This window comes from Mytilus edulis, chromosome 4, assembly GCF_963676685.1.
Source record: "Mytilus edulis chromosome 4, xbMytEdul2.2, whole genome shotgun sequence".
NCBI classification, from domain to species: Eukaryota; Metazoa; Mollusca; class Bivalvia; order Mytilida; family Mytilidae; genus Mytilus; species Mytilus edulis.
The window spans coordinates 7397340-7422973 of NC_092347.1; the positions used below are offsets into that span (position 1 = coordinate 7397340).

Genomic DNA, 25634 nt, shown 5'->3' on the forward strand with positions numbered 1-25634 from the left:
TTACTCATCAATTGAGGTGCTCCTTAATTAGAGAAAGATTCTAAAAACATAACTTTACAGAAAGTATGAAAACTGCAGTTTCTCTCTCCAATCTCAATAGGTATAAACTACAAAAAGCAACATTTTTTTTTTTTTTTTTTTTTTTAACCATTTCAATAATTATGTTGGTACACAAAACTTTTTTTTATATAGAAGACTACTTATCATATACTAAATGTCACATTTAAAGTGTTCAGAAACATTTACTTTTATTTTAGTGTATCATTACTCATCAATTGAGGTGCTCCTGAATTGGAGGAAGATTCTAAAAACAGAGCTTTACAGAAACAATGAAAACTGCCGTTTCTCTCCCCAATCTCATGTATCCCCATTGACATTGTTTACCGCGAAAGTTGACCTACAAATTATCTGATTATAGCCTCAGATTAAAGCATTGCATGTTGGTGTGTGAATCATCTACACTACAGCAAACATCATTAGGTTTACATTTAACAAATACGGATTTTGAATTAGTATGCAAATACTGTGAATGATTTTTAAAATGAATAAAGGATATCCCTGTGTAGTGTGGCATTCCAACAATGACGTCACTAGGTTAGATATATTTAGAATATTTCGTAATACTGATTTTTTCCGGACTGTAAAAGAAACTTATATAGTGAATGGGAAAGCTCAATATACGATAATTTCACGAGAAACAGAAGGGAAATGAGTAAAAAATGTATTTAAAGTCAATCTGTTCTCCTTGTCATCAATTTCAGTATGACATTTTGAGGGGGTTTCCAAACTATCAAAACAAAATGATTGACGTGAGGGAATGATACTCTGGCCAATCCCATTAGGGAATTGACGGCTTGAAGCCGTCTTTCCCCAATAAAATATAATAAAACCAAAATGTATATGCAGTATAATTAATGTTTATTTCAAAACGGGTTATCTTGAAACGTGGTGCATTCTTACTTTATGGGCCGAGAAATCTTAGACCGAGTTGACTGTATATAGCGACTGGTTTACGGTAGAAATCCTACCCTCAAGTATCTGTATCTGTATGTAAATAAAGAGGTCGTGGAACCAGTGTAGACAATATTCGACGAAGTTGTCAGATGGCTCAATATCTTTAATTGTTTTTACATAGGCGGTAATGGTAACGTTTTTTCCTGTAGCTCAGTCCATATCGTAAACTTGGATATGTATGATAGCTCGTTTCGATGCTGTGACATTTTCACATATGTGGTTAAATTTTCGGGGTACGAAGTGAGATTACTTTTTCCGTAAATTAGCAATCCCGAACATCCTTTTGTGATGCGTCTCCTTCTGGTAAAATATCCCCTTTTTAACACAATAAGTTCTTTGAAAATTTAATACTTTGAACACATTCAATAGCTCCATAGTTTTTACACATTTATTCTATGTTCCTCTACTTCACCACAAATAATTAAGTTCAGTCATTTGTTAAAAATAGAAACATGTCCAATATCACTACACAGATTTTTTCTTTACACGTGACTTTTGAGTTCCTCATTTCGAGGCGCATTAGGGATGTTGTCCCAGATATGACCGGCGTTTGGACTGTACTTTGCTGAAAGTACAACAGATTGATGTTCAATGACAAATAAATTTACTAGCCCCTCAGGCTACCGCGCCATGGACATTTACTACCCCGACACAAAAGTTACTAGTCTCGGGCTAGCGTTAGTGTCGAACCCTGTATACAAAATCCCTGAAATTTCAGCGATTTTACAAATTCACTGCAACATATAGGCTGGCGGAATAGTGGGCTGTCAAAGTAATGAGTTGTCAGAATATATAGTGGGCTGTCACTGTATTTACCATGGGATACGATAAGCTGTCAATCAAAACAAAATACCAATAAGTATATATATAATCCGCTTTCAGGACAATGAAATCTGAACAGATCCACCAGTTTCCAGTCCCTTTAGTATTATAGTCCCAGTTAGTACATTTATATAAAGATTATGTTTAAAAATATCAGTGTTTAGATTATCAAAACATTTTGAGTTGTCAGCTTGCAACAGAATTCAAAGTTTGACGAATGGTAGTAAGAGCATAATTATTAATCAACAAAAAAGACCAAGTTTCCAAATATTATGTTTCTAGAGCCTGTCATTGCCAGTGAACCTAAGAAAATCAGGGTACATTCATCATTATCAATTTACACAAACAATACAAATTTACTTGTTCTAGTTGTTGTAAAACTTCAGCTGCAGTAAGTTCTATTTCTTCTTCGTTTTCTTCCCCATATTCTATAATTTCTGACATGATAATATTTTTAACAAGTTCCCGCCATTTATTTTGTTTACATTTTTGTGTAGTACCAGTGCGGACCGTAATCCAGTTGTATACCGGAAATATAGGTTCACGCATGCGTACCTACATTATTCCTTTTACATCACACGTGCGGGACAAGGGCAAGGCGAATTTTTGAAGAGACATATAATTCTACAAAGAGAATGATGCTGAAATCAGTACAGACAGCCAGCTTTATCAAAAACAGTTGTATTCATTTCCAACGACACCACTTGTCAACAGTTAGACAGCAGGTAAAAAAAATATGTAGAACGTAGATGACATTCACTCTTCTTTAGATTTTACCCATAGCCGGTTACTTACGTAAACGTAAAAATTATATTTGATGTTTTCTTCTCAAATTGTTGCATTTTACAGCTGACCTTTTTAATACACTGTAATAAGGTTATCATTTATTTTTTATCCTTCGATTTATAATTCATGAAAATTTAAGCAAACAAAAAGATATTCTTGAACATTCTCTGATTCTGATGCAATTTGTGGTGCAAAGAATTATGCAACCTATTATTGAGAATATATTTCATTAACTATTTGAATACTGAAGTTTTATAATAACTTCATTAAGATTTATTATTTAGTTTATAGATCATCACAAATTGACCTTGTGCAAGGTTGTGTTTCATAATATAAATGTTAGCACATTAATGAAGACATTGGTGAAGTATTTTTAGAGTGTTTTATGAGGTGCCTGGTCCCAGGGCAATTGATTGATAATATTAATATAGTTGTTTTATTATGCCTGAAAAAAATAAGAGAAAAGTTAACAGGGTCCAACCTCTTGGGTTATAGATCTTCATATGTAATGTTGCATAAGTTTTTATACAACAGGATTTTTTTCCCTCCTGCAATATAGAATTGTTGCTTCTAGAGTATTTCATATGAGCAACTTTTATTTTAGAGATTATGATTGTTTTCCCAAATTGCACCAATTGTAAATCTGATGGTACATCTTTTAGTTGCTTTCACAGGACTAATTCCAGAAAGTCCTACCATAGAGTAGGTATTGGCCTTGGTATACATGTATGTTGCCTTATTAACTCAGAAATTTGTTCTTAAATTATTCAAGAACAGTCTTTTTGTTGAATTATTCAAAAAAGAGGATTATCAACCTTTCAGTACAAAAAATTCACTAGCCCAACACCAGGGACCATAGCATATAGGCAATCAAATTTTTTAACCAAATGTGTCTGAGTGTAACACAAAATCTTCATGTTTATAAAATAAAAAGTGGAATATCCCCTCCACACTATTTTATCTAACCCAATACGATTAATTACATCATCCAGGATTCTAAGAATTTGAACTGATTTGTACATATTTCATAATAGAAAAAATAACTGGGTGGACAAATTACTTTTTGGGGTCAAGGTCAAATTACATGTCAATTTCTGTTGACTTAATTAACAATTTTCAGTGTTCGCATGGATACACTTTATATTTGAAACATATTGGTATATACATGTATGATATATTAATGATATGTTACCAAATGAGTTTGACTTGCCATGAGGATCGGGACATATAGATACCTTTTCATTAAAAGGAGATATGAAGATATTTTTTGTGAGATTTATGAAACTGAATATTTCAGAATTCTATGCAATCAAATAAAACTTGGTGACATTGTCATTATTCAGCATCAGCCCTGTTTCAGGACAACATTGACAGTCCAATTTTATGGTTTGAAAAATAATATAAACTGATTGATGCCATAAAAAGCAATTTAAATTTCTTTTTCAGAATGTTTGTGGTATTTTGAATTATCCAAACTCAAGAAGATATGCGTGAGTAATATAAGTCCAAATAGTTTAGTATAAACATTGTATTTTACAGTGTGAATAAACAGATCTGAGGTCATTCTCAAACAAGTTGAAGACATTTTATATAATTGGTAAATAAATGTTCTTTCAACTACAATAAGAATATGTTTAGAAGTCTGAAAATTCTGTTAGAAGTTTAGATTGTCTTGAATATTAATAAACTTTAGTGTAGGAGGATAAGAAAAATAAGGATCAAGTCACTTTTGGTAAGGGTTAGGTACTAGCACATTATTATTATTTCTGATCAGATACTATTGTATTCTCTCAAGGATTACTGTCAAAGCTTTTAATGACTTCAATGAATTAGGAAATGTAGGAATGAAGGAACTTGTATTTTCAATGACGACTTAAGAGAAGGTCAATTTATCATTTTTGCATGGCCTTACAAAATTACACATTACATTTCTTTTGTAAACATAACTAAGCTATCCAAGTCTCAAATTAAATAATCACTATCTAACAATAGAAAATCACACTTGCGATGTATATCCCTCTCACATAACAACAGTCGTCTCTAACACTCATAATTTTATTATAGAACTGATAAAGTTAAAGGCCATGTCATTGGAATTGATCTTGGTACAACAAATTCATGTGTTGCCATCATGGAAGGAAAGCAAGCAAAAGTTTTGGAAAATGCTGAAGGTGCAAGAACCACTCCATCAGTTGTAGCTTTCTCAAAAGATGGGGAACGAATAACAGGAATGCCTGCTAAACGACAAGCAGTTACTAATGCAGAAAACACATTATCAGCAACAAAAAGATTAATCGGAAGAAGATTTGAAGATCCAGAAGTACAAAAAGATATGTAAGTGCATTAATGATTCTTCAAAATCTATCTTCAAATGTTTGTTTTCTTTAAAATTTATGCCCATGTCATGGACAACAAGGGCTGTTTTCTTTTTTCATATCTATCAGATATGAGAGGCTTACATCTATAACAAACAACAACCCTTTGATGAAAAATTGTTATGAAGACATATTTCTGATTTGTGTTCAAATTATAAAGTAAAGGTTTCCCTCAGACTCTGTAAATTATATGCACTGATTAGCCATATTATGATGGACTTGCTTTTGACCTTGTCACAGGCCATGGTTGTTAGGGAATCCCTGGGTTTGATTATATTTTAAGAGTAAAAACAACAAATAATATTTAAACTAAAATATATTTCTCTTTCAAACAGGAAAAATGTTGCCTTTAAAATAGTAAAAGCTACTAATGGTGATGCCTGGTTAGAAGCACAAGGGAAGATGTATTCACCCAGTCAGATTGGGGCATTTGTCCTTACAAAAATGAGAGAAACTGCAGGTAACATATCTTTTTATGTTTAACAAAGATTGCATGTCAACATCTTTAATAGTAAGTGCTTTTTTGTCTTAAAAAAATATCCATTCACCAGTAATAGTGTGCATATTGGTAGTGAAAATTGCTGTTTTGATACATTCATTAATAAAAAAAACTTTATAATAATAACTAGATTTTGTTTGCTGCACATAAAAAATGTCGGTGGTTAAAAGCTATAAATAATAATAGCTAATTTTAATTGTCTTTACTTTTCAGAAAATTATGTTGGACAGCCAGTTAAAAACGCTGTTGTTACTGTTCCAGCTTATTTCAATGATTCACAGAGACAGGTATACAGTTATTAATTTTTTATCCAAATTTATTTAACACCAGTTTTAATGAGTTAAAGAGGTTTTTTTTAACTGAAACAGAGTTTAACTGTCTAATAAATGAAAAAGATGTCACATGATCAAATACCATAAGATTGACAGAGAGTTATATTTTGTAAAATTCATATTAGATACTTTTCCACGATCTGTCAAAATGATTTATTACAATGCAAATTCTATATAACAGTTCAAAGTTATATATATATATATATTACATATTTATATATGCTTTGATTGCCATAATATATAGATAAAGTTACATTTCAGGCAACCAAAGATGCTGGTCAAATTTCTGGTTTAAATGTTTTACGTGTGATAAATGAACCTACAGCAGCAGCTCTAGCTTATGGAATGGACAAATCTGAAGATAAATTGTAAGTAGGCCTCTTTCCATTTTAGACAGTTGGAAACACTGATAATATTTATAGGATATGGTTAAATGTATTGTGAGGGGTAGCATTTGACTTAGGATTTGTAAGAACTATAACTTCTATGAGTAAAATGTAAACTTTAATGTAATGAGTGGTTGTGATCTTTAAATGAGACCTGCTACCTTTGATCTAGAACTGCCTTACGAATGTGTTGTTGTTGAGATTTTTACCATCAAACAGATTTATGTTCAGATTTTTTTTTTCAATTACAATTATGCGAATAATCATGCTATACATATTTAAACAAATTCCTTGTTCTTACTATATCCTTCCATTGTAGAATTGCTGTGTATGATTTAGGAGGTGGTACCTTCGATGTATCTATATTAGAAATCCAGAAAGGAGTTTTTGAAGTAAGGTCAACAAATGGTGATACATTCCTTGGAGGTGAAGATTTTGATAATGCTTTGGTCAGCTTCTTGGTCAAAGAATTCAAAAGAGACGTAAGTTGCAACAACTAGAGAAATAGATAATGCATATTTTCAATGATCTGAAGCAAATTCTAAAAAGTTTTGTTGGTTGTTTAAAAGTAATATGAAATACAAATAAGGTTGATTTTAATAGTATCAAATATTCAATCAAGTATTTTACTTACATGTACAAGCATAATTTTGTGGATTATTAGTTGTCATTGTACTGTCATTTGACTTGGAAATGTTTTTGAATTCAAATTTACAAGCAATATGCTAACATGTATCTTGTAGCAGTATAACCACTGAATAATACCCTGTATATTGATGTTAAAGACAAATGAAAAAGAAATACATTTGTATTTTTAGCAAGGAATTGATATAACTAAAGACACCATGGCCTTACAAAGACTAAGAGAAGCTGCTGAAAAAGCTAAAATAGAGTTGTCTTCAGCATTACAGGTTTGTTCATTTCTAAATAGTGGATTCATTGCTGTAGAAATTACCCAAAGCCAGTCAAATTCCTGTGTGTCATTAAGCATACAGGGCCAAAGCTTTGGTACAGAAAAGAAATTCAAATTCTGCTGACTTTAAACACTTTAGGTTAGCTTCAAGTGTATTTCAACAATTAGAACCAATTGTAGTTATTCAACAATAAATCAAGCTATGCATTTCAAACAATCTCTGAAATCAAGGCCACACTTAAAAATATTTTGGTTTGCCCATACCCTACCCAAAGGTAGAGACAATAGGTAGGTAGGTAGGCATTTTTTTTTATTTTTTTTTTATTTTGGCAAAGAGAAATTCAAGTGTCATAAATGTTTTTTGGTCTGAGTGAGTGATGCTGATCTAATTAAAAAAACTTTTTTTCGAAACAAGGCAATAAACGATTTTGAGTAGGCAGCTATTTTCTGGGTAGGTAGGGTTAGGGCAAACATACATATTCTTTTTTTATGGCCCAAAGGTAATGGAGGATAGATTAACATGGAAACAATTTATACTTTGTACTTTTGATGTGGATTCTGTGAACTCTTTATAAATGCCAAAAAAGATGAGAAATTTTTGAATATGATTTGTTCTGTTTTGAATGATGGATGTTGACTGAACAGATAATGCATACTATGAATCTGTATTATATTGTCAAGCATGATCAAGTTTATGTAGTTAATTCTATAATTGTCATGGAAACTAATGCTGCTGAAAAATGCTGCACACATAGAAATATAGAGTTGAAAATGGCGTTAAACAACAATCAATCAATCATTACAATTTAGTTAATTGCTACAATGTTGATTGAGCATTGTATCATTTACCCAAAGCCAGTCAAATTCCTGTTTGTCATTATGCATACAGGGCCAAAGCTTTGGAACAGAAAAGAAATTCAAATTCTGCTGACTTAAACACTTTAGGTTGGCTTCAAGTGTATTTCAACAATTAGAACAAATTTTACTTATTCAACATTAAAGCAAGCTATGAAATCAAAAATAAGAATGGATAAATTGACATGAAAACAATTAAATTGTACTTTTGATATTTATTCGGTGAACTCTTTATAAATGCAATAAATAATGATAAATTTTTGGATAAAATTACTTCTGCTTTGAATAAATATTCCAATACTGTATGTTGTGCAAAGCTCAGAAGAGACAATTGATACAGTAAATATGTGTTCTATTGTAAAGCATTATCAAGTTTATGTAGTTAATTCTTAATGGAAAAGAACGCTGCTTAAAAAATTAGAATAGAATTATCGTCCTCATTACACTATGGATATATAATCTCCACAAATAAAAACTGATCACTACAAAAAGGGGCAATAGTGTTGAAATTGTTTTTGTACACCAATCAATCAATTATTACAAGTATGTTAATTGCTAGATGTTGATTGAGCATTGCATCATTTACCCAAAGCCAGTCAAATTCCTGTTTGTCATTATGCATACAGGGCCAAAGCTTTGGAACAGAAAAGGAATACACATTTTGCTGATTTCAACCAATAGGGGTTAGCTTCATGTGTATTTCAACATTATTAACACAACTATTTTATTTTTAATTTTTTACTCCTTGTTATATATATTTTTTTATTATGAATAACTGGCAATTTAAGAGGCCATAAATGTTATCTTACAGCTTCATATATGGTTACTACATTGCTTCAACCTAATAATTTTATATTATGCTTTTTCCTACTTTAGACCGAAATAAATCTTCCGTATCTTACTATGGATGCAGGTGGACCAAAGCATATGAATATGAAGTTATCTCGATCCCAGTTTGAATCTATTGTTAATGACCTTATCAAAAGAACAGTTGGTCCGTGTCAGAAAGCCATACAAGATGCTGATGTTAAGAAAAGTGATATACAGGAGGTTATCTTAGTTGGTGGTATGACTAGGATGCCTAAGGTAGGATATTAAAAAAAACACTAAAATCACAAAACTATATTTAATGTTTGAAAAATCAATACACAGAGAAAAATAAAAAAAAATTTAATCAAATTAATTCCTGTTGGAGGAATTTTTTCTTGGTCAGGAATTTCAGACTGTATTTTTAGAGAAAAAAGTATGATCACTAGGTGTTTATTAATAAACTGAATTAAAAATTAACCTTGTGAAATTTTTCTATGTAAATTCAGTGATTCCTTTTGCATCCTGCATTATTTTTAAGTTATAAGAATGGAAAGGTCTCATGAAAGCAAAGACTTATGTTCCATATATTTGATTGTAGGTACAAACAACAGTACAAGAAGTATTTGGTAAAGGACCCAGTAAATCAGTTAACCCTGATGAAGCAGTAGCTATTGGTGCAGCTATTCAGGTAATATACAGAAAAATGTACAACATAATAAATGGAAAAAGGTGCTTTTATTTGTCTTGGATGTATTATGTAGCTCTATATCTAAGAAGATCATTGATTGTTTCAGGTGTTTTTCCTTTTAAAACACCTCTGTGTGCATTTTCATTATCTTCAGAGATTTAAATAGATATAGGAACTTGTTGGAAGTTTGATAATTATTTTTAGAGCATTGATACCATGAAATTGTTTTTCTCAAAACTGTTTGTCAGTTAGACCTACATGCCTGACACTAATCATCTGTTGAGAATAAAAAATCAATGAATATATTTTGCTGAATAATACATTTCTTAAAACATTTATGTAGCATATTTACCTGACGATATCGGGATATTGGTATTTAGTCTGATCTTTTAACATGTACTTGTGATTTGTAACAAACCGGTATTTTTAAAAATAAACAATCAAATGTCGAAATGTTCAGGACTTAATTAAATCTGTATTTGGGTAAGATGATGCAAGCATACGATTTTTATTGTGTCTTACACTTTGAGAAGCAAATAATCTTTTACTGCTTTATTAAAATATTGTGTAAAAACGTTAATTAAGAGCTATGAAAGTCAAGTGGCTCGAGCATTTTTCTGAGGAACTTTTAAAAAATTTCATAGAAATATTTTTACAGTGGGTTAGCTTTCATTAGTCTTCACTATCCTATAGATTAACAACTTTTGGTTATATTTATACTTAAGAATCTTCATTGAAGGTGGAGCACATTTAATTAATTTTATTGATGTGCCATTTGTATGCAAGAGTGACATTCCTTTGTATTATGTGGCGATTCGAAAAAAAGTTATGCGAGTATTGTCTCCCTTTAACAGGTTCATTATTTTTGAATTAAGTATAGGTTTCTGATATAATTTTGAATAATTACAAAATGTATAATTTCATAAATTTGAAACATTTAAAATGATTACATACCAATATACAGAACCGTTCATCATTTTTGAAAAAGACTATAAATAAAAGTCGAAATATTTATCTCCCCTTCATGATAGATTGATTAGGAAATTAACCATAGTTATCTAATATTAATCACAGAGATGGACTAGCAAGCACTTTTAATTGTAGCTTATTTAACGTTAAAACAATTTCCCCTATAAATGAATGTTACTCTATACAAATATAAGGACTTTGTTAGCTAAATCTACAAATTCTATTAGATATTATGAATTTTTATTACAATAGGTTAATATGCTAATTTATGTATACTAGTATGTGACTATCAAGACATTTTCAGGGATTTGATATCTTGACTTTTATGTGTCACAAACAGTCTGTCTATCAACAAGAAGAGCAACCTTTAAGAACTGATTAATTTGACACCCCCCTATTACATGGAACATACATTAACGATTGCCTGAAACATTTACTGTTTTTTTCAGGGAGGTGTATTGGCTGGTGATGTAACAGATGTATTATTATTAGATGTAACACCTTTATCTCTTGGTATCGAAACATTAGGTGGTGTATTCACCAAACTTATCAACAGAAATACAACTATACCAACCAAAAAATCTCAAGTAAGTATCAAGTTTAATGATTAACTCATAAGATCACCATTTAATTCTATATGTATGAGGGGCAATATAGATCCTATTTTACCAAACCAGGGATGAGATGAGTATAACATAAATGACCAAATCCATCAAAATTTTGAATCAAATACAAACTTGTGCTGACACATTGGTTGTCTTTAAGGAAATTGGATTTGTATATTTATCTACCTCATCCTAAACATGCACGAATTATTTGCCACTGGACATAAAGCAACCGACAATCAATCAATATATTTATCTACTTGTATTTCTCTGTCATAAACATATTTTGTGATGGGTTGTGACATGTAGAATAGCAATAATTGCTTCAGAGAAGTGGCAGTGTGGTATAATTCATGTTGCCATGGTTATTGAAGCAAACATACAAATGTGTTTTGTAACTGAAGTTATGTCAGCTTTTACAATTTAATATCTCGATTGCAAATAAGTGAAAGGAAGACCAGATTTATTGCAAGTGCCTAGATCTGATTATTCTAATTTATAACATAATCAGATTTAGAGAAAACAATTAAAGTCATAAGAAACGAGTGACCGGTGAAAAATAATGTTCTTCCAATTCTTGAACTAATGCATACAAACATCCTAAACTTCGTCTTCTGTGCTCGAATTTATCATTTTTTTCGTGTAAATTTCGTATAATTGTCAATTTTTTTTTCTCAATCGGTCAGTGTTGTTGTGAAAATATGGCAGGTAATTAAAGTTCGTGTTTTGAAGCCGAAGTTTAACGATTGTCACCTGTTTGCCAACAATTGACGAAAATAAACAAAAAAGCATGGAAATTGAGCACGTGTTTAACATGTAAATTCAGATAATAGTTTATTTTAAGGACATCCATGCGTATTGTGGTCACCGGATTTTTACGAGATGGGTCACACTGAGGTCACCTTGCATACGGAAAATATGTCGGGGGAATAGCTTGCTGGAAGGAAGCTATTCAAATAAAGTAAACTTCTTCTAAATATGAATAAATTAAAGAATTTTCTTCAGAAAAAAGTATATGTACATAAGTTTTATAATGAAAACTATCCATTGAGTTATAAAAATCATATGCATTAATTTTTTTTGATTTGAGGTTTCTTATGACTTTAATATTTTGGGATTAATCTATACCAGACAGTGTTTTCCTTTTTTCACTAAGGGAAGGTGGGTGTTTTAAAAAAATCACTTGCAACCGGGTGGTTTTTTTTTAAATGTCCACCCGTTTTTTTTAAAATTTACTGTTGGTGCACGTGGGGGTCACAAAAATAAAGATTAGTATAATATTCACATTTAATGGAGTTGAACAAACATAAATAGACGTAGTCATATTAATTGTCAAATATTCTTTGATTTGATTTTTTTCAACAATTTATCTCTTTTCTCCCTTCTTTCATTTACAATTTTATGTCCTGTTTCTTGCTTTTGTGCCGTATTTTTGGCCAATAGAACAGCAGTATCCTTCCACTGTGATTATAAGCCATTTGAAGTCTTGCTCATATTTGTCTTCACTTGCGTGTCTTTTTTCGTTGTTTGGTTGATTTTTGTTCAATTTCCACAACTTCAACATTACTATCAATTTAATTTAACTTATTTGGTCTAGTATTTTCTTTATCATCATCGTCATCTGCCTTTCTTGTACCCCGATTGATAAATGAAAACATTGAAATTTGACGATTGGACGCCATCTTTGTCAATGAAAACAAATCAGCGATTAGTATTCAAATTTTAACGGTACGGAACAGAAAAAAATCCGAAATTTGAAAAAAAAGCCGACCACCTCGTAAAATCGAAAGGTGGTCGGCTTTCAAAAGAAGGTGGTCGGCACACCCGGCTTAAATGCCGAATGGAAAACACTGCCAGTCAAAGATAATTAAAATAATTTTTAAACCTATCATCCCTGTCTTTCTTGGGACAGGAGGCAGCAATCGTTCATTTTGTTTGGTCTAAGTAGACTTGTAGAGACTAATAAAAATTACGGTTTTGTGTTTATATAAACAAAAGTTTGCTTGGCAACATGTTTCATAGAATACCATTATTATCACATTAAATGCATTTTCTTTTCAAAAGGGTATCAAAATCATTAAAACTCATATGTTCAATGTTTTTTTTGGTCATTTATGGAATTTGGTGTTTGTCAAATCTTTGATGGCCCCTGTAAAAAAATTATTATTTTTATAGACCGCATTTTTGAGCTTGACATATTACATAGACACTTGTCTTTCTGAAGACTGACAGGATTGATTTTTTGAAATAAAGTTATTATTTAAGGATGTATGAAGTACAGTAAGTTGGTGTTTATCTACTTGTATTTCTCTGACAGACTGAACAGACTCACAGTAAATGATGGATGAATTTAAGTTTATCTTATTCTACTTGTATTTCTCTGTCATAAGCATATTTTGTGATGGGTTGTGACATGTAGAACAGCAATAATTGCTTCAGAGAAGTGGCATTATGGTAAAATTCATGTTGTCATGGTTATTGAAGCATACATAATTTATCAAACATTTTTTTGTAATTCAATATAAAAATTATATTTTTAAAAAACTCTCAAAGCAGTAATCTAAACTTTATAATGCTACCTTCTGTGCATTTCACTTCTTGTTTTTCGCTATCATTTATGGGGTCTCCTTTTATAACTAAACCATGAACTTTTCCATTGCTCTAATTTTGGGGGAAAATTATTTTGTATTCTCAACTCCTCCTCGACTCTTATTAAAATGTATTGAATTTTTTTTACAATCTAACTAGTGCTATTGTGGAACTCTTGTCATGATTTCTGTCGAAATTATTTTTTGGTTTTCCCTTGGTAAAACATGGACTTAGCAAGGGACAGGGATATTATCTTTTGAGCTTAGCTCACAGACTCGCAGTATTTCTACTTTCAAGGATGGATGCATTTGTGTTTATCTACTTGAATTTCTCTGTCATAGACATATTTTGTGATGGGTTGTGACATGTAGAACACCAATAATTGCTTCAGAGAAGTGGCATTATGGTATAATTCATGTTGCCATGGTTATTGAAGCATACAAAATTAGTAACTTAAATTTTATCAACAATTTTATATAATATAACCCTCGTAATGATTTCTGTCCAAATTATTTTTTTTGTTTTCCCTTGGCAAATGATGGACTTACCAAAAGGCAAGGACATCTTTTGAGCTTTGCACTTCTACTTTAAGGATGTATGAAGAACAGCATTTTGGTGTTTAACTACTTGTATTTCTCTGTCATAAACATATTTTGTGATGGGTTGTGACATGTAGAACAGCAATAATTGCTTCAGAGAAGTGGCATTATGGTATAATTCATGTTGCCATGGTTATTGAGGCATACAAAATTAGTAACTTAAATTTTATCAACAATTTTATATAATATAACCCTCGTAATGATTTCTGTCCAAATTATTTTTTGGTTTTCCCTTGGCAAATGATGGACTTACCAAAAGGCAAGGACATCTTTTGAGCTTTGCACTTCTACTTTAAGGTTCCACTAAAGTCAAAATATAGGACACTTCATAAACATCTAAACTTTGCCTGTATTTTTCAACCTATAATGAATAAAGTCATAAACTATGAGAACATATGTTCATTTAAACATACTTTATATATACACATTGTGTAAATTGTAAATAAACTTGAAATTGTTATGTTGTGGCCAAACCGGTTCTTGGGGTGAACACTAAATTTTCAAAAAAATCTGCAGGCCTGCAAGACGACTTAATTTGCTTACAATTGGTATGGACGAATACTGTTACATGTAATGCAGGGCAAGCGGATGCTGATTTGTCACATACATATGTTTTAATGGCATATTTGTCCAATTTCTGTATTGTACCTTCGATATTCGTTCACTTAGATACATGAAATTAACTGAAATTCGAAAATCAATACATTTTATAAAAAATCAACATCCGCTTGCCCTGCATTACATGTAATAGTATTCGTTCATACCAATTTTAAGCAGATTAAGTCGTCTTGCAGGCCTCCAGATTTTTTTGAAAATTATTGTTCACCCCAAGAACCGGTTTGGCCACAACATAACAATTTCAAGTTTATTTACAATTTACACAGTGTGTATATGTAAAGTATGTTTAAATGAACATATGTTCTCATAGTTTATGACTTTATTCATTATAGGTTGAAAAATACAGGCAAAGTTTAGATGTTTATGAAGTGTCCTATATTTTGACTTTAGTGGAACCTTAAGGATGTATGAAGAACAGTATTTTGGTGTTTAACTACTTGTATTTCTCTGTCATAAACCTATTTTGTGATGGGTTGTGACATGTAGAACAGCAATAATTGCTTCAGAGAAGTGGCATTATGGTATAATTCATGTTGCCATGGTTATTGAAGCATACAAAATTAGTAACTTAAATTTTATCAACAATTTTATATAATATAACCCTCGTAATGATTTCTGTCCAAATTATTTTTTGGTTTTCCCTTGGCAAATGATGGACTTACCAAAAGGCAAGGACATCTTTTGAGCTTTGCACTTCTACTTTAAGGATGTATGAAGAACAGTATTTTGGTGTTTAACTACTTGTATTTCTCTGTCATAGACATATTTTGTGATGGGTTGTGACATGTAGAACAGCAATAATTGCTTCAGAGAAGTGGCATTATGGTATAATTCATGTTGCCATGGTTATTGAAGCAAACATACAAATGAGTTGTGTATCTGAAAATAGCCAAAAACAGTAAATTTATAAAGAAATCAAGAATACTATAAACAATATTTCCTTTTATAAATAACTATATCTACATTTACCTTTCTTGCAGATATTTTCTACAGCTGCTGATGGCCAAACTCAAGTAGAAATCAAAGTTCTACAGGGCGAAAGAGAAATGGCTTTAGATAATAAACTCTTGGGACAGTTTCAATTGGTAATATTTAAATTTATAATCATGAATTTAAAACAGATGGCTTTTATAGATAATAAACTCTTATAAGAACGTTTCAATTGGTAATATTTGAATTTATGATAATGAAATTAAAACAGATACCATGTTAAGAGTAAAGTCTTTTAAAGTTCTTTCAATATAGATTTTAAAAAAAATGAGTATTAAAAGTTATTTCAGGACTTACTTATGATTATTCATTGACATACTCATTTATTATTTAGATTTTCAACTTTGACTGTTCAAGTTTCTAATTTGCACTTTTTCCCCCCTCTTTTAAATCGATGACAAATGCTTTATACATTGAAAACATACATGGAAATTCTGTATTTTAACTTTGTACTATAATCACTTTTGATATTTTTCTTTTGTAGATTGGAATCCCTCCTGCTCCTCGTGGTGTACCACAGGTAGAAGTTACTTTTGATATTGATGCTAATGGTATAGTCAATGTATCTGCTAGAGATAAGGGAACTGGAAAAGAACAGCAAAGTAAGCTATTCAAACAGTGTATCAAGGGGACATCCACCTTATAAAGTTTTTGCTTTTAAGTCGAAGAATTTTTTTTTTTAATTTGTTGAATTGCAACATCCATCAGAGAACATATCTTAAGTGCTCAACAGAGTAAAAATCAATTGACCACTTGAACCTATTTTTATTATTTCTATCAATAAATGATACATATAAAAAAAAAAAAAGGTGTTTATGTTTGTCAATGAGAAAACTATTCACATGAGACTAAATACATGTATCACACAAAATTAACAACTATAGGTCATTGTATGGCCTTCAACAATGACCAAAGTATATTTTGTGCTTTAATAAGTACTTAAAGATTCAATATCTAATTGAAAAACAGAAATAAAGAAAACCTCAACATGCCATGATGCTTTAATTTTTCGTCAACAGAAAGAGCAATTCGATCTTGTTTTGCCTTGTTGATTAACATAACTGAGCATGTTCATTTAAGATATATGATTTCTGACAAACTTGTACAAAGTCATTACAGTTCTAATTGCATATATCTTATTTATGAAAGTGATATCTTGTCCAAAAGTTAGTTGAAGTTGCTCGATAAAGATATAAGATGTGGTATGAGTGCCAATGAGACAACTTTCCATCCAAGTCACAATTTGTAAAAGAAAAATCATAGTAGATCAAAGTACAGTCTTCAACAAGGAGCCTTGGCTTACACTGAACAGCAAGCTATAGAGCACCCCAAAATGACTAGAGTAAAATCATTCAAACAGGAAAACAAATGGTCTAATCTATATAAAAATATGAGAAAGCATATTTTGTTCTTAAATCAGTACATTAAGATTCAAAATTTAATCAAAAAACTTTATTTAAATAAAGAAAACATGAACATGCCATGATGCTTCAATTTTTCGTCAACAGAAAGAGCAATTCATTCATGCTTTGCCTTGTTGATTAACATAACTGAGCATGTTCATTTAAGTTATAGGGTTTCTGACAAACTTGTACAAAGTCATTACATCTCAAAGTTTTAATTGCATATATCTTATTTATTAATAAATAATAAAATTTTATGCATATTTTGTTGTGATTGTACTTTGATGCCCTGTACTTGTTTTAAAGAAACATAACATGCAACAAAATTTCTTATTTCAGTTGTTATACAGTCCTCTGGAGGTTTATCGAAAGATGAAATTGAAAATATGGTTAAGAATGCAGAAAAATATGCAGCTGAAGATTCAAGACGAAAGGTATGTATCCATCTGATGAGATCAACTTAACTACAATCAAGCCTAATATAAGGACAATTCAACATAAAAAATAAGAATTAAAAATTCTTTTTATGAAGAGTTTTTATGAAGAGTTTCATCACAATTAGTTTTTATGTAACCTATGAAGGCCTTAAAAAAAAGGCTTTCACATGTTCCATCAAGGTTTTTTTTGTAAAATAAATATTGGGGTATTTGAACAATGTCTATAAACATGCAGTGATGTATAATTTTTCGTCACCAGAATAGCATTACAATAATGCTTTGTTGATATAATTTCTGAGCATGTTGAAACTACTTAAAGATACATCTATTGAGGGATGTTCTTGTTTAGGTAAAGTAAGATTTCAAAATTAATGTAAAGAAAGTGTAGAGGTCAAGGAAGATTTCCTAGGCTAGGTAAAGGCTATCAAATTACCTTGTGTACCACCTTTCACAAAGATAAGAAATTATTATGCCCCATTTATCGGCATTATGTTTTCTGGTCTGTGCGTCCGTCCGTTTGTTCGTCCTTTTGTCCTTCAGATCAAAGTTTTTGGTCAAGGTAGTTTTGGATGAAATTGAAGTCCAATCAACTTGAATCTTAGAACACATGTTCCCTATGATATGATCTTTCTAATTTTAATCCCAAATTAGAGATTTTACACCAATTTCAAAGTCCACTGAACATAAAAAATGAAAGTGTGGATAGGGCATCCGTGTACTATGGACACATTCTTGTTTACTTTTGATAAAGGTACAGGATTGCTTCCATTCACACATTTTTATGGCTTTTTTATTTGTGGTATTTGATTTTATATTTAACTGCCGTCCAAGTTCTTTAAACATGCAGTGATGTATAATTTTTCGTCACCAGAATAGCATTATAATAATAATGCTTTGTTGATATAATTTCTGAGCATGGTTTAGTTAATGAAATTTTAAAAGTCCAAACAACTGTATATATCTGTTGAAGGATTACTTAGTTAAGGTTAAAGAGGTGTTGGCTTTCTTAATCGTGTTCACTAATTGACTCAAATTCTCGTATTTGATTTGATTTTGATTTATAAAAATGCTGTTTGAGAATGGGCTGTTTCAGAATTTAAAGGAACCCCAAATGAAAATAACAAAGTGATTTGGCCAAGTTTCTATTGTTGAGGACACTTTTAGCCTACAGTAATATTTTGGTGTCTGGTTTTGAAAATATATCCCATAATGCATTATATTCTAAAACAATGTTCTGACAATTATTGTTTGTTGCTAAATACAAAAGATATTAATATAAATGTTTTTCTTCAGGAAATTGTAGAGGCAGTAAATTCAGCAGAAAGTATTGTCCATGATACAGAATCAAAGATGACAGAATTTAAAGATCAGTTACCACAAGAAGAAGTAAGTAGCTATTATTCAGTATCAACACATCACACCTATATGTTTGTTGTCAGCTTCTGACAGTAGAATCAAGATTTATATTGGCTTATGTGTTTACTTCATTCTTCTGTCTTCATGACATTGATACAACTCAATTTTTTTTTTGGCTCTATGAACATATTGCAAAAAAATATATTTCAGTGGTTTTTTTTAACATGTTCCTTTGTTTTATGCGGTGTTGTAAATTGTACTGTAAAAGCTTTTTTAGGAACAACGTACAGAGAAAGTTGTTAGTTCTGTTTAAATTGTGATGGAAATCCCAATAGAGATTTTGAAATGAATAGAATTTACTATTATTCATTTTACAAATGCAGTAAACATGAGAATTTATTATCTATTGTTAGTTTGGTTAGTTTTTATGAATATGACCATGTTAGTGATCTACATAATGCATGGGAAAAAAATAACTCATGTGGTGTTATTAACATCGATTTTTTCTTTTAGTGTGATAAACTCCGTGAAGAAATTGCCAAAGTAAGAGAAGTTTTAGGAAATAAAGAAAATGAATCACCAGAAAATATTAAAACAGCTACATCAGAATTACAACAGTCCTCACTTAAATTATTTGAGATGGCATACAAAAAGGTAAGAATATAGTTGGTATTTATAGGTTTGAATAATGGAAAGGATTTATTCTATAATTCAAATTGTTTGTTGTGTATTTATGTACGACTGAGTGTTGTTCTCAACACAATATTTAACCATTGAATATAAGTGATAAGTGAATGTAGTTTTAATGCTAGTGTTTTTTTCTTTCTCGCATTTAATATTGAGAAATGATTTCTAATTATCCCACTTGAGTATAAGAAACAACAATTATTCATGTTTGTAACCATAGCTTCAATGAGATTGAATTGGACACAGAGGTCATTTGAGACATAGCCAGTCTCACTGTTTTATCAACATCTGTATTCCATTCCATTATAATATTTTCTTTCAGAATTCGCATGTATAGAAAGTTGTGTTTAAGTTTTTATGTAGCAATTTCTTTTTGGAGTTATATATAATTGTCATTTGTAATGAACAGGCTAAATGGTAAATTTATATAATATTTATATTTTCTAGATGGCTGCTGAAAGAGATGGTTCACAAAATGCCTCCTCATCTTCATCCTCATCAGAATCCACAGACTCATCCTCATCATCTTCCTCAGAAACAGACCAACAACAAGAACAGAAAAAAGAGGAGAAAAACTAATAATTTGTGATAAACAATTTAATTAACCAGTTGTGTGAAATAGTCAATCAAATCTTTTTCTTGTTAACAATGCAATATAATGCTGAATTATTACTATTAAAAACGATTATTGAGAAGGAAAACATTTTCAGTTTTCAGATACGTCCCCTAAATACTGTAGATGCATATCACTCCAAATATAAACATTTTATTTTCAGTGTATTTCGTGTAAAACATGGAGGTTTAAGAATATTTAATTGAAAGATTATTTAATTTTCAGCATTTTATATTGCATTGCGAAAGATTGAAAGATTTTAGAATAAGAAGAATACAGGTGCTATGTGGAGCTTTATCTTAATGGTTAACTTGAATGTTCTCTACTGTAAGAGATAAAACCATGTACAGATTGTGATATTAGTACCTGTATTTATTGTTGTGTGAAAGTGATATTTATGAACAATAGTAATCCTATACTGGAACATAGTTAACATGTTGTACAAATTTTCATTGATTTACATCTAGTTTCTTTTCATATTAGTATTATTCACTTGTCTGTTATACAACAGATTTCATTGGGTAACTTTTTTTTATAAATTCACCATGAAGCATTAGTTAATGTATTGGATACTAGCTGTTTACCAGTTAAATAGATATAACTATGTTTATGATATTTTTGATTATTTTCATGAAGTGAAGCAGTATATTTTAAAAAGAGCTATCTAATTACGAATATATCCTGCAAGTACAAAGTTATAATTAATAATCTTGAAAGATATTTTTAAGTTGAATAATAACAGGTTGATACCATGTATAAAAAAATTCCATTTAATAAATTGTTGCTGTTCACATGTAGCTGGGTCTGTTAAATATTCAAATGTGACTTGAATAGAGTGACAGATCCAAAATGTAGAACGAAGTAAGACAGATCATTCATTGTGTGATTTTTTGTTTTGTTTAGTACTATTTGTTAATTTTTCGTAGAAAAACATAAATAGGCTGCAAATCCTTTATCATTTATAATTTTTTTATAGCCTCTGAAATATACGAATGGGTATTTTTACATCCTACATTATACAGGTGGTGATCGCATGTCAACTTTATACTTTAATAGTTTTAATTAATTAATTTTTAGTTGGGATCAAATTCCTAAACACAAATTTCTCTTTAAAAAAACTACTTCACTCAAATTGTGTGCTTTGATTTTTTTTCAGGAAAAAATCATTAATCAGCACTTTTCATTGAATTCATAGAATCTGTACAATGAATATATCATGTTTCATTAAAATATTTTGACCTGTTGTAAATAATGTTTTAAAGGTGTACATTCAGAGATATATAATTAAATGTCATGTCATTTAATCGTCTTATTTGTTTATTATTAATTCTAGTTATGAAGCAAGAGAACATTAGTATGTGTATCCAGATTGGACAAGAATCTCATTATCCAATTATTTGTCTCTAACAATTATCAGTGAGGTGTGCTGTTTCCAGTGTTTGAAGTGTTGAGAATTGTTAGTTTGTTATTAGGTTGCATTGACATGACATAATAGATATCAAGATGTGATATAAGTGCCAATGAGACAACTCTCCATCCAAGTCACAGTTTGTGAAGGTAAACCATTATAGATCAATGTAGTCTTCAACACAGAGCATTGGCTCACACGGAACAGCAAGCTTTAAAGGGCCCCAAAAATTACTTGTGTAAGGTTGTTTCTAATCCAATCTACTAGTATAATATCTGGGACACCATTAAACGTATTTTGCTAATTTACACAACAAATTTGTGGAGCTGTTTAGAAATACTTAGCAGACTGGCTACTGGTAAAATTATTTAACACTTTGTGGTCAACTTTCATGTATATGAAGTCAGAAATGGTTCTTGTCGAGCCTGCAACTTTAGTTGCAGAAAGCTCGACATAGGGATAGTGATGCTGCGGCGGTGTTAGCTCACTTCTTAAAAGCTTTATATTTTAGAAGCTAGAAGACCTGGATGCTTCATACTTTGTATATGAATGCCTCATGTTACGAAGTTTCCGTCGGTCACATGTCCTTGGCCTCATTTTCATGGTTCAGTGACTACTTGAAAAATAAGTTAAGAATTTGTAATGTTAAATTCTCTTCTATTATAAGTAGTAGGATACCTATATTTGGTATGTGCGTACCTTGCAAGGTCCTTATGCCCGTCAGAAAGTTTTCTCTGGACATCATCCTCATTTCATGGATCAGTGAACAAGGTTAAGTTTTGGTGGTCAATTCCATATCTCAGATATTATAAGCAATAGGTCTAGTATATTTGGTTTATGGAACAATTGTAAGGTGTACATGTCCAACTGGCAGGTGTCATTTGACCTTGACCTCATTTTCATGGTTCAGTGGTTGTAAAGTTTTTATACGACTTGGTCGTATATTGGTATGACGTTGGCGTCGTCGTCTGCGTCGGTCGTTGTCCGAATACTTTTAGTTTTCGCACTATAACTTTAGTAAAAGTGAATAGAAATCTATGAAATTTTAACACAATGGTAAGGACCACAAATAGAAGGTTGGGATTGATTTTGGGAGTTTTGGTCCCAACATTTTAGGAATTAGGGGCCAAAAAGTGCCCAAATAAGCATTTTCTTGGTTTTCGCACTATAACTTTAGTTTAAAATCTATGAAATTTTGACATAAGATTTATGACCCCAAAAGGAAGGTTGGGATTGATTTTGGGAGTTTTAGTTCAAACAGTTTAGGAATTAGGGGCCAAAAAAGGGCCCAAATAAGCATTATTCTTGGTTTTCGCACCATAACTTTAGTATAAGTAAATAGAAATCTATGAAATTCAAACACAAGGTTTATAACCATAAAAGGAAAGTTGGGTTTGATTTTGAGAGTTTTGGTCCCAACAGTTTAGGAATAAGGGACCCAAAGGGTCGAAAATTGAACTTTGCTTGATTTCATCAAAAATTGAATAATTGGGGTTCTTTGATATGCCAAATCTAACTGTGTATGTAGATTCTTAATTTTTGGTCCCGTTTTTCAAATTGGTCTACATTAAAGTCCAAAGGGTCAAAAATTAAACTAAGTTTGATTTTAACAAAAATTGAATTCTTGGGCTTTTTTTATATGCTGAATCAAAACATTTACTTACATTTTTGATTATGGGCCCAGTTTTCAAGTTGGTTCAAATCAGGATCCAAAATTATTATATTAAGTATTGTGCAATAGCAAGAAATTTTCAATTGCACAGTATTCAGCAATAGCAAGAAATCTTCAATTGTACAGTATTGTGCAATAGCAAGAAATTTTCAATTGCACAGTATTGTGCAATAGCAAGAAATCTTCAATTGCACAGTATTGTGCAATAGCAAATATTTTCAATTGCACAGTATTGCGCAATAGCAAGAAATATCTAATTGCACAATATTGTGCAATAGCAAGAAATTTTCAATTGGAGTTATCTTTCTTTGTCCAGAATAGTAGTTCAATCAACTTAAAATCATTGTTTTATACAATATACAATGTATATTCACTTTTACTACCAACTGATAAATTAAAACAATCTTTACCATTCAGTGATAACAAGCACTTTATTTTACATTTTAATATTTTATGATGTATTTTAATGAGTAGTTATTGTTGCAAACTCCATTAGAAATTTGAATTGAGATCAGTTTTGGAAAAAGGGAAAGGGGGATGTGAAGAAAAAAAAATGGGGGGGGGGGGGGGTTAAATTTTTCTCATTTCAGATTTCATAAATAAAAAGAAAATTTCTTCAAACATTTTTTTGAGAGGGTTAATATTCAACAGCATAGTGAATTGCTCAAAGGCAAAAAAATATTTTAAGTTCATTAGACCACATTCATTCTGTGTCAGAAACCTATGCTGTGTCAACTATTTAATCACAATCCAAATTTAGAGCTGAATCCAGCTTGAATGTTGTGTCCATACTTGCCCCAACCGTTCAGGGTTCAACCTCTGCGGTCGTATAAAGCTGCGCCCTGTGGAGCATCTGGTTGTGTTTTGGTCTGTTTTCTTAAACTATAAGCAATAGGTCAACTTTAATTGTTGTATGGAAAAATTGTTAGCTCTACATGCCTGCCTGGCTTGGTTCAACTGACTGTGACCTAATTTTCATGGTTCATTGGTCAATGTATAGATTTCTTGGTTAATGTTAAGTTTATGTGACAGTTGTAATAAAGCTTAATACTTAGGACTATCAACATAATATCAATGATTGTTAAAGAAGGCGAGACATTTTAGCGTGTGCACTCTTGTCAATGGTAATCACACAAATTTATTTGTTTAAATATCCAATTACTATAACAATATTGGTTAACTAGACTCAATTACACATGAATAATTGTATAAATAGTGCTAAGAAACTGTTTTACTTGGACACATGTTGAGAGTAGGATATTTGCAAGTGAAAAGATAAAGTAAAGATAAGATGTCACAAAAAAGTTTGTGGTTGGAAATATTTAGACCCTTCTATCTGTTAAAAATTTTTGTTTCTTGTAAAAAGGAGAACCTTACTCTGGATTAGCATCAAACTTGATAAGGTTTAAGAGCAAGATCCCTATGACTTTGAGGTCAACTTGGTGAAGATCAGGTTAATGGACGACTTAAATTATTACAATAAAAAGAGTTTACAAGTGTTAACTTTAGAACCTTTGTAGGAATTAGGTTGTTGTTGCAGCCTCTTCTATGCACAAAAATATTAAAGTGGTTATTTCATTGCTATACCTATTGAGAGGTAGAGTTTAATGCATCTGAACATAGCCGAGGGTGTATATATCCTTGACTACTTCCTGAAATTGGTTTCCTTTCTTAAACTTAAGTTCAAGTCAACCAAATGTGATGAAACTTGTAAAAAATGCTAAAAATCACAAAACAGATCAAATATGAATTTTGGTGGCATCACTTTTTATCTAGAGTTATGTACTTTACAAATGGAAATTTTTTTCGTTCTTTAACTTTAGTTTGCCTCAACTAAATGTTATGAATCTTCCACATATATTTATTACACAGATCAAGTTTGAATTTTTATAGCATCACTTTTACTGTTCCTGATTTATGTTCTTTTATAATGTTGTATGCTGGCAGGGGCATCATCAGTGTCCCATGGAAACATACCTTATCTATTTTCTCATGTGATAAAAGTTGTTGATGGGCAAGGTCACAGATGCTAAATAAACAAGCCAAATAATAGAAAGGGCTTTCTTGATGATCAGCTTAGGATAAATGATAACATATATGAACAGAATCCTCATGGCCCAAGTTGGTCACAAATGCATGAAAAAAAGATCAACAAGACTAATTTAGTACATAATAGAGATTTTCAGAGGATATTTCATGAAATTATTT

At 30.9% G+C, this 25634-nt stretch overlaps 2 protein-coding genes across 3 annotated transcripts in view; one reads left to right on the forward strand and one right to left on the reverse strand.

Moving 5' to 3' along the window:
• LOC139518880 (DNA replication complex GINS protein SLD5-like) overlaps window positions 1-2330 on the reverse strand; it is a 43045-nt gene extending 40715 nt beyond the window's left edge. The window contains exon 1 of the mRNA XM_071310546.1: window positions 2197-2330. Within this exon, the coding sequence (XP_071166647.1) occupies window positions 2197-2280 (84 nt within the window). The 5' untranslated portion in view covers window positions 2281-2330. The remainder of the gene's footprint in view (window positions 1-2196) is intronic.
• Window positions 2331-2340: 10 nt separating this feature from the next.
• Window positions 2341-21650, forward strand: LOC139518879 (stress-70 protein, mitochondrial-like). 2 transcript variants are annotated; one of them, XR_011663475.1, is made up of 18 exons: window positions 2341-2561; window positions 4069-4112; window positions 4687-4956; window positions 5333-5457; window positions 5710-5783; window positions 6090-6196; window positions 6534-6696; window positions 7033-7125; window positions 8859-9068; window positions 9391-9480; window positions 10899-11036; window positions 15841-15945; window positions 16335-16452; window positions 17593-17687; window positions 18984-19076; window positions 19560-19700; window positions 20181-20902; window positions 21287-21650. XR_011663475.1 is itself a non-coding variant. In XM_071310545.1 (17 exons), the coding sequence occupies exons 1-17, from the start codon at window positions 2472-2474 to the stop codon at window positions 20310-20312; spliced, it is 2088 nt and encodes a 695-aa protein (XP_071166646.1). In that variant the 5' UTR covers window positions 2341-2471; the 3' UTR covers window positions 20313-21650. The 2 variants fall into 2 exon arrangements, 1 of the variants encoding a protein (XP_071166646.1); XM_071310545.1 differs by having other exon boundaries at window positions 20181-21650.
• Window positions 21651-25634: the final 3984 nt, after the last annotated feature.